We start from the raw sequence: 10,054 nt of genomic DNA on the forward strand, positions 1-10,054 counted from the left end.
GTAAATATATCTGAATGAGAAGAACCTTGCTGGCTCCCCCCCCCCCAGCAGCCAACCAAATGCAGCTCAGAAGGTGGCAATCAGGGCACTGAGGCCAGGGGATGGCCATGCTGGTAGGCAAAAATCAACAACCTTTGAAATGGACGCTCCTTTCCCCCCTCAGAGTTTTTCATTAGTCTAGCCCCACCAGAATTTATTGAATCCTTTTAAAAAGCCATCTGTGTTAATGGCCATTGCTGCATCTTGTGGAAGTGGATACTGTAAGCTATGCCGTTACTTCCATCACAATGTGCTTCATGCAACACACTGGTGAAACGTACCCCCTCCCCACCTGTGCCAAGTGTTCTGTCTATGGGACCTCTAGGTAATTCCTTCGTAGAAGCAGAGCAAAGAAGCACCACCGCAGAAGGAACCCTAGATGGAGCTGTGGGCTGCATCTTCCTCATTCCACCACTTCTTTCAGTCCTGTGACTTTGTCGACTTTCACAGTTCCTCTTCTGGTTGAAGCGGAACAGTGCTTCGAGGCAGGCAGAGAGCTGAGAAACAAGGGGACAGGCACCTTGAGCAGGTAAGTTCATCCTTTTTTCATGCAAGCGTGCCAGGATGATCTGCAGTGGCAGAGCAGATTCTTAGTTCTACTTTCTCTATCCAGTTTTAGAAAAGCTGGAGGTCTAGTGTGGATTTGCATGGTCATATCACACCAAAGGGCCAACCCACAGACTATGCATCAACAGACATGGGCTCGCTGCTGAGCGTATATTCAACAGGGAACAGCAGCCAATTCTAACTTGTATGAATGACACACATGTCTTGTATTGCCTCAAGAGTCTCAAAGTACAGATTTATTGTGATATGGACTAGAACCCACTAGCAACGAAATAAATTTAAATGGTGAGACAAAATGTTATGAGGCAGGAGTAGATATAGGGCACTTCTATGTAGATGGAGCTGTGGCTCAGTGCTAGAGCATCTGCTTTGTATGTAGAAGGCCCCAGGTTCAATCCCATAGCAGCTCCCATTAAAAAGGATCAGGTAGTAGGGGACATGGAAGATCTTCACCTGAGGTCTTGGAGAGCTGCTGCCAGTCAGAGTAGACAGTATTAACCTTTGTAGGCCAATGGTCTGCCTCTCTATAAGGCAACTTCTTGTGTGGTGGTGGAGGAAAGTGCCATCAAGTTGCAGCTGATATGTGATCTCACAGGGTTTTCAAGGCAAGAGACATTCAGAGGTGATTTGCCATTGTCTGCCTCTGCATAGCAACCTTGGACTTCCTTGGTGGTCTCCCATCCAAGTGCTAACCAGAACCAACCCTACTTAAGCTTCCAAGATCTGACGAGATGGCAGTAGCCTGGGCCGTCCAGGTCAGGGAACTTCATGTGTACACATAAAAATAAAATGTGTACCATGAGGCCAGTGACCCATTCATGTAAGTGGTAAATGGTGATCCTACAATCTTATTAGCCACACTGGCCTAATTTAACACTTGTAGTAGGCAAGAAACTCAGTTATGATTATGTCTGAATACAAGATAGAATTTGCAGATACATTCTAGGATTTGTATGATGTGCCATTCCAGTCTGTTTCAAAGTAGAAGAAAATTACATTATAGCTTACTTAGGGATGCTGTCAAAATATAATGGGATAAACATCACAACATGGGATAAACGTTCCCATATATTACAAGGAGGAACCTGTTATGTGAGTTTCACTTTTGGCTGGAGTGGATTGGACACAATGGGATAAATATCACAAGATGGGATAAGTGTTCCCGTGTACTATAAGGAGGAATCTGATATGGGAGTTCCATTTTTTTCTCCATGCCACCCAATAAAATGTAGTTCTGTGTGCGGTGTTTATTTTTAAATTCTAGGTATTCAGCTGCAAAAAGATGAATGTATGAAGCAGCCAACTTAAGCAGTCTGCTTTTGTCCCTCTGTTTATTACCTCTCCAGTTACATACAGGTTGATGATGAGAGAGCACAGCTCCAAAGAGCATGTGCAGCTGTATGCATTTTTGAGGGAGCTGAGTTTTAAAAGGCGTGTTAAGTACAAAGCACAGGAATAGTCCTGGACCCTGTGGTGTTTCCGCCCTCTGTCGATGAAAGGCTTCCCGCACGCCTCCAACATCTTAGAATTTCACAAGGCTGCAGGCAGCTTGGCTGTGCTTCCATTTTTAAGATGTTGTTTTTACATTGATTCTAACCTGAGATGTTTTATGAGAATCCTTTTAGACTGCTAAATGTTTTGTGCTGCTCTGGCTTGGTTTTAATACTGCTTTAATTTTAATGAGTTTCATGCTATTTTATTACTTTACTGTGTTTTACTTTGTAAGCTGCGTCAAGTAAATCTCTGAAGAGGCAGCATATACATTTTCTAAATAAATAACAGATTTTCACAGCTCATCCTCCCCCCCCCCACCCCGCCCCCCGCACTTGCCAGGAGATGGGGAAAAGCTGCAAAGTGGTTGTGTGTGGGCAAGCAGCAGTTGGGAAGACCTCCATCCTAGAGCAGCTTCTCTACGGGAACCATGTGGTTGGTAAGTGTTGACTTTTGCTGTGTGAGGCTCAAGTCCCCTCTTCAGCCATGAAGCTTGCTCGATCAGTCCGTTTAGCTTACAGAACTATTGTAGGGATAACGATAGTTGATTGCCTACCTGTAGGGTTGCCAACCTCCAGGTGGGGCCTGGTCATTTCCCAGAAATACAACCGATCTCCAGAGTATAGAGTCCGATCCCCCAGAGAAAATGGTGGCATTGGAGGGTGGAATCTATGGCCTCACAACCCTGCTGAGATTCCTCCCCAAAGCGTGCCCTCAACAAGCTCCAGCCCCAAAATTTCCAGGAATTTCTGAATCCAGAGTTGGCAATCCTACATACCCATGGCTCAGAGACTGGATGGCTGAGGAAGCATGGCTTTGAAGAAAACAAAAGTAGAGGCAATGTGTTTAGCACCACTATTTGGTATTCAGGGTAAACTGAGGTTTGCTATTGTGGAATGTGTGAAGTAATTTTAGACGGAGGAAGAGTGTTTCCCTCCCCCCCGCCCCTTAGAAGTCATTTCACACCTCTGCATGGGTACACGTTATTTTTGTTTGAGATCCTCTGTTGATTCCATGAGTGGAGTTTTGATTGAAGTTAGTGGCATTAGCGATCTTTTAATGTGGAAGTTTAAAAAAATTTACAACAGCTTTAAATTTATGGAAGAAAAGCAGTATGGAAGCGTATAAATGCATCAAGCAGCCCTAAGATCCTGTGCAGGCAAGGGGAGAAATTAAAATCAGTTCAAGGGCGGTGAGATATCTGAATCAATATATCAACTTGTCACCTTCCAAGGGGAAGCCACGCATTACCCAGTAGTGTGTGCAACCAAGCCATGGCAATTTCTTAGAAGGAAAGGCAGGTGCCCGAGGCTGCAATTTTACGGGGAAAGAGGAAGGTCTATGTTTAACCCTTTCTACATCAAGTCAGTTTTCTGCTTGAAATGGTTTCCCCCAAACTGCTTTTCCTTCCCCAGGATTCCAGGTATAAGGCAGGCGTTGCCAATATTTTGACATCAGCATGTGTTGCTGGATAATTGTGCCCTGGGTACCAGCAAACAGTAAATGATGCAGCAGGGCCTGTAATTTCCAAAGAGGGGTGTCTAGCAAAGCAGTTTGTGCATGAAGGTAAATATCTCTTTAGAGAAGAACAATTCTTGTACTTACAGAACTGACAACCCTCTGCTGTCTGCAGGTTCAGAGATGATTGAAACTCAGGAAGATATCTACGTGGGTTCGATTGAGACTGACCGAGGGGTGAGGGAGCAGGTGCGCTTCTATGACACCCGAGGCTTGAGGGATGGGCTTGAGCTACCCAAGCACTGCTTCTCCTGCACAGATGGCTATGTGCTTGTTTACAGCATTGACAGCAAGGAGTCCTTCAAGAGGGTGGAAATGCTCAAAAAGGAGATTGACAAGAGCAAAGATAAGAAAGAGGTTGGTGAACTGCACCCTGTGACACCTGAGTCCAGAACTCTGTTTTTTAACTTTATGCCCTTGGAAAGCTCTGCAGATTGGGTTATCTACAGAGAATCCTGAACATATCTGCCATCTCTACCTGTTGCAGATTATTTGAGGATGTAATAAAGGGCACATTATTTGGTCCGCCTGGTACAAGCTTGCAATCCCCCACCCTCAGTCCCCCACCTTCAATGATTTGAGAAGTGGGAGAAAAAAATGGGGTGGAGGAATAGTGTTAATGGCGATGGTCTAGGAAGTCCTCCCAACACTAAAGATCATAGAGATTGGAGAGATTCCTAGAGCGTCATCTGGTAGTGACATCACCTCCCTTAAACCTCTACCCAAAGGGGACATCATGTCCTCTGTGACACTCTAGGAATTTCCCATCTCTATAGTTTTCATGATACGAGTTTGGGGAAATTCCTACAGTATCATGGGGGACATGATGTCTCATTCCCTAAAACTTCACCCTCCCCAGGTACCACCCCCAAAATCTTCTTGGATTTGCAGTGCAGGACTGGCAATCCTAGGTTGGTACCATTGGTAATTGCATAGCTGCTGTAGCATAGTGGTTAAGTGGCTGGGATGCGAATCAACACTCTGCTAGTTTGACTCCGACTACTGCCATGAACTCTGAAGGTGGCCTTGGGTAAGCCACTCCTCTCAGCACCAGCTCCCCAGCTGTATTGTGGGGATAATCATAACACTGACTTTGTTCACTGCTCAGAGTGTGGCACTAATCTGTCCAGAAGGGTGGTATATAAGCATATGTTGTTGTTTTGTTGTTGTTATTAGTTAGGGGTCAACCCTCCATGAATCTACAATGTGGCTTCTGCTTCCTATGACCAGTATGAGGGAAGAATGATTTCAGAGGGCAAATGATTAGGGAGTTAAGTTCTTGCTCTGCAGTGGTAGGGCTCCTGTCCTGTCTGCTCTCTCAGGTACTGTCCAAGAGCCTTTGCTTCTCACCTCAGAGGCCTGAGCCACAGCTGCTGCTGTAAACACTGTTGTAAGAACCAGCACTTCTCTTTCAGAGTTTTAGAAAGAGCCAGTTCTTGCTTCTAGCTCAGATGAAAGACCCAAATGCCAAAACTCTACAACACTTACGTGTGAAGTTGTTGGTGGCTAGTAAACCAAAGCATGGAGGGGAGGCATACAATGACCAGATGTGCTGGAAGCAAGCTGGGCACCAGCTAGTGCTTCAGGGGCTCTGTCTCTTTGGTGGAGAACCAGCCCCACATACTGAGCAAAATGTTCTGGCACTCTTCCATTCAGCACACATGCTGGGGAATGTCCAAGACAACAGGTGGGAGATGGGAGAGGTAGGGACTTGCATTGTCTGCGTTGCACAGCACAATCTGATGGTGATGTTATCATGCTGTAGGTGACACTCTAGCATTTGCCCAAAACTGTATGGTTTAACCACAGAGTTTGGGGCAAATGCTTGAGTGTAGACCTACGCAATGACATCACTTCCAGGTTACACAGAAGTGACATTATTCTTCCCCTGCCACCCATCTGAGCAGCAGCAGGCAGAGGTGGCAGGGGGCAGGAGACCTTGCAACAAAGTGGAAGACCTGGTAGCTTATTTCCACTTTGCTAACCCCTTTTCTCTCCCCTTGGTTGGGGATAGATAGGCCAGGAGCATGGTAGATGATATAAAACTAGGAACTATAGTCTTGAACCAAAGCGAGCTTGACTCTCAAAAGCTCATACTCTGGAAACTCTTGTTGGTTTTTAAGATGCTATTAGCCTCAAACCTTGCTCATCTACGCAGACCAACACAGCTACCTACCTGAAACTATCTGAAGACAGTTGTTATTTTACTCAGATACACTCTTATCTTTAAGCAGTAGTAGAATTCTCAGCTGAGGTCTGAGACTGCACCAGCCAGTCTTCCATCTCTTGGGGAAGCTGCACCTTCTGAGCATTTAAGCCTATGTAGAACCATCAGTGGGGAGGATTATGTTGGTTGCCCAAAATGTGTGGCCCCTAAACTGCATTCAGTAAGTGATGTGAGGCCTTTACCCTGCTTCATCTTGATTCCACCCTGAATGTCCTCTGTGTATATTGTTGAATCACTCTAACTGCTCTTATCTTGGATCCTCGCAGGTCACCATTGTGGTCTTGGGCAACAAGTGTGATTTGCAGGAGTTGCGCCGTGTGGACCATGATGTGGTGCAGCACTGGGCCAAAGCAGAGAAGGTCAAGCTGTGGGAGGTCTCAGTTGCTGACCGCCGGACCCTCATTGAACCTTTTGTCTACTTGGCTAGCAAGATGACCCAGCCTCAGAGCAAGTCCGCTTTCCCACTTAGCCGCAAGAACAAAAGCAGTGGTTCTGTGGATGGGTGAACCTTTGGGTGTCATGCCCTCTGTACTTTGTACAAATGCATGCACACAAGATCATCCTTATCATGAAGTGATATGAAGCCAGAGCTTCAGGCAGCAAGATTCCAGGTGGGGCACCATTTTCCTTCCTCCAATCTCCATTTTTTAAGAGAGAGAATTCCAAGTCAAGAGAAGTACAAATCATTTTGACTCTGTTTGACCTGCAAAAACATTTATAGCTAGCAGTGTGTGTGCGTGCGTGTGTGTGTGGGTCTATTGCTAGCAGATGCCATGGTGTGTTTTGTGAAAAAAAAAATAGCGGGTGAATTATAGCAATGGTTGAATTTTTAACTTCTTTCTTTAGTCAGCTGTTAATTCTCACTTGTCTGAGAACCCTTGTGAGGGGTACTAAATTCTGCTCTTAACAGAGGACTTTAACAGTCGCCATGACAAAGAGGAGATGGTTTCCAGAACGACTCCATTTTGTTGGTGGACCTGCTTTGCTTGTCTGTCCTCCCTTCTCCTCGACCAGTTATGAGGAAGGAGGGATGCTTTGGTTTTTGCACAAGATGGGGGAGGGGTGTCACCTCAATGCTGTGGAGAAAGAGGCGAATGGAATCCCCTTGCTTATTACAGGAAGACTTTCATCCTTAGCAGGGTGGGGGGTAGGCGGGCTTCTACCTGCACATCCCCACAGGTAAAACCTTATTTAAAGGTTCTCCCCTTGCTGTTTTGTTTTCAGATTTATTACCACAGAGAGAGAGAGACCTAGTGTGGTGTAGTGGTTAGATTTTTGAACCAGGATGTGGGCAACCCAGGTTTGAATTCCCACTCTGCCACAGAAGTTTGCTGGGTGACCTTGGGCCAGTCATTCACTCTCTCTCAGCCTAACCTATCTCACAGGGTTGTTGTGAGGATAAAATGGATAAGGGGACAGTGTTGTAAGACAGTTTGTATCCCCATGGAGGAGAAAAGGGGGATATGAACCAAGTAAAATAAATAACAAATAAAGAAAGAAGGTTGGGGAGGAAGTTTAAACCAAAAAGAAAAATGGTTGCAATGTCAGAAACTTGTTGGGCCCCCTTGGCTGTAACTTTCTACAATCTTCAACCACCACAGAAACGTGCCCCAAACCTTTAAAAACATTACAGGGAAATTAAGATATATTTTAATTTTAGTTTTAAGATCACAAGACAGCAGCAACATTTGCACTGAAATGTTGTGAGGCACAAAGAAGATCGTCTCAGATCCACCACTCGGTGCTTCATTTGTTGCAGGAGAGGCCCCTGGGGCCGAGAGATCAAATATGTGGTAACTACTGCCTGTGGTTGTTCATGGTGAAGGGAAATCATGCTGCAGATCCCCACTTCCTCTGCCCGTTTCTTCCTAATTATGACTTAATCTCAGGCTTGCAAACTGTTATCTGTTTACTAATAAAGATTAGACAGCGAATGTGTTAAGTGATTCCGGGGTGGGTCAAGACTGAAGAATCTGCTTATGCTTTCCAGGCCATTTAAGATCTATGAACCATACCGTTAAAAAAAAAAGGCGGCGGGGGGGGGGGGACAGTTTACAAAACTGAAATAAACTTTGAAGTTCTCATCCTGCCTTTTTTTTAACCCTTAATGGAGGTTGCTTGCACTGAGCTTTCAGTAACAAGCACATCTGGTTTGGGCAAAACACAAATGTATTTAAATTTTAATCAACCTTATTAAAATAAAGATTTTAAAAATCTGTAACCAATGGATAACCACAGCATTGGCACAGAATCTAAATGTGCAGCTGGTTTCAGAATGCATTTGTGCTAGGAGGCGGCTGTGCTCCAGCTGAGGGTAATATCTCCCAACGATTGCTTAGCAGAAAGATTTTCAGCAATTTAGAAATCAAAAGACCAAAAAACCCAGGATGGAGGCTTAGAGTTGCTGATGCAGCTTTGTCTGTACCAGTGGTCACCTGCTAATTCAGAAACCAAGAAATGTAATATGTGCAAAACTCAACAGTTTCTCTTCTCTGCTCCATCACATCTGACCACTATGCCTTACTTTGAGCATATCCAGGCTGCACAGTGTCCACAGAATTTCTTCAAGGGTCCTTGGAATCTCTGCTGTTGCAGCTAAAGCTTTTATTAGTGGTAACAAGGGCAACCTGCAGATGTGCCCTGGAGATCTCCCGTAATTCCAACTGATTTTCAGACCGCAGAGACCAGTTTGCCTGGAGAAAATGACAGCTTTGGAGGGGGGACTCTATGGCATTATATCCTGATGTGCTCCCTCCTCTCCCCAAAGGCTCCCCAGGCTCCTCCCCCAAATCTCCAGGAATTTCCCAACCAGGAATTGTCACGTTTGAATGCTCCATCAAGGGAGAAAAAGTGACTACACACAGAAAGCCAACAACGAGATGGGGGGAAACTAGGCTAGAGCCTTCTGCCTCGATATCTTATTTCCTCTGAGTAAGGAGCTTTAGGGAGGCACATTTAATTAGGTGGTTCCTGCAGTCAGTAAAGCCCAGTGAGCTTGACCACCTTCTCTGCCCTTTGAGCACACCAGGCCTTGGTCTAAATCCCGTATGTACTCATCTGCAAGCTCAGTCTCTCTGAATATGTCGTATGATGACATTTCCATCTGACTGCACAGAGACGCCCGTCAGAAACAGGCCATATCCCAACCTGCCATGCCTAAATCCAGTGGATTTACTGAAGATGTCCCCAAATGCTGTTTTGAATAGAGGGCTCCTGATCCCATTCCAGGTTGCAGACAAGCTGAGAGGTCTTGCCCAAATCTCCATCCCATTATCTACCAACAAACAGGAAGCCAGGAGCCGTTCCTCATTTATCCGTGTTCCATTTATTGACCAAGTAACACAGTAGAGCAATGAAATTTGATTATCAAAATATTTTTTTACTTAAATCTCAACAGTTTTATATATATAGTACATCAAAAATATACATTGAACCATTAGAGGGTGGAGTGGGGGCAACGTACTGGCCAAGTCCCTACAATGGTTTGAATATCCTTTCTTTTTCTTTAAGGATCAAACATTGTTGCACGTCACTCCTTGGTTGTCATATTTACATTGTGGGGGCACACACACTACCAAGAGTTATGGCCTAGGTGCCCTACCTACTACCTGGAGTACATTATATGCTATGTTCAAAGGCATTAATGCTTTGGATACAAAGGAAAAGGGCGATTGAAGACAGCGTCCGCATTTGTGTTCCTAAAGCAGCTTCTTGCTATATTATTATTAGCAGAAGGAATGGCTTTCAAGGGGTTAAAGTGCCGAGTGTATCGAAACACCAGCGTGGCAAGAGTCTTATGGCTTCACACAGCGGTGAGACAGCAAAACAAAGCCGCAGGCGGCACCCTCAGGGTTCCAAAGGGCACCCAACGCTTTGCATATGACCCCCCAACATTCCCCACAGCCAACAAAGGGCGGAGGCAGGAGAGGGATATAGAGAGGGAGAGTGGTGGAAGGGTTTCCAGTGGGAGGGAAGGGAAACACCACAGTCCTAGGGACCTGTTGGCAAACCTAGAAATGTGCAGAATGGGAGGCACAGTGATGGGCCATTGGAGGAGAACCTGAAATCAGGAGGAATGGAAGCACAGTGATAGGCCAAGGATTGGAGAACCTCAAAAAGTACAGAAAGGCAAGCCCAGATGTCAGGCCTCTACCAGGGAACCGGGAACACTCCCAGAGAGAAAAGGGGGAAGAGCAACCATTTCAATTCCAG

At 45.5% G+C, this 10,054-nt stretch overlaps 1 protein-coding gene across 2 annotated transcripts; it reads left to right on the top strand.

The window, feature by feature from the left end:
* The first annotated feature begins 498 nt into the window (after positions 1-498).
* Positions 499-7,776, top strand: NKIRAS2 (NFKB inhibitor interacting Ras like 2). 2 transcript variants are annotated; one of them, XM_054992300.1, is made up of 4 exons: positions 499-568; positions 2,389-2,536; positions 3,731-3,972; positions 6,109-7,776. In XM_054992300.1, exons 2-4 carry the CDS (start codon positions 2,443-2,445, stop codon positions 6,346-6,348), a joined length of 576 nt encoding a protein of 191 aa, XP_054848275.1. In that variant the 5' UTR covers positions 499-568; positions 2,389-2,442; the 3' UTR covers positions 6,349-7,776. The 2 variants fall into 2 exon arrangements, with proteins under 2 accessions (XP_054848275.1, XP_054848276.1); XM_054992301.1 differs by having other exon boundaries at positions 513-568; positions 2,440-2,536.
* Positions 7,777-10,054: the final 2,278 nt, after the last annotated feature.

The sequence above is a fragment of the Eublepharis macularius genome, chromosome 12 (assembly GCF_028583425.1).
Source record: "Eublepharis macularius isolate TG4126 chromosome 12, MPM_Emac_v1.0, whole genome shotgun sequence".
Taxonomy (NCBI): Eukaryota; Metazoa; Chordata; class Lepidosauria; order Squamata; family Eublepharidae; genus Eublepharis; species Eublepharis macularius.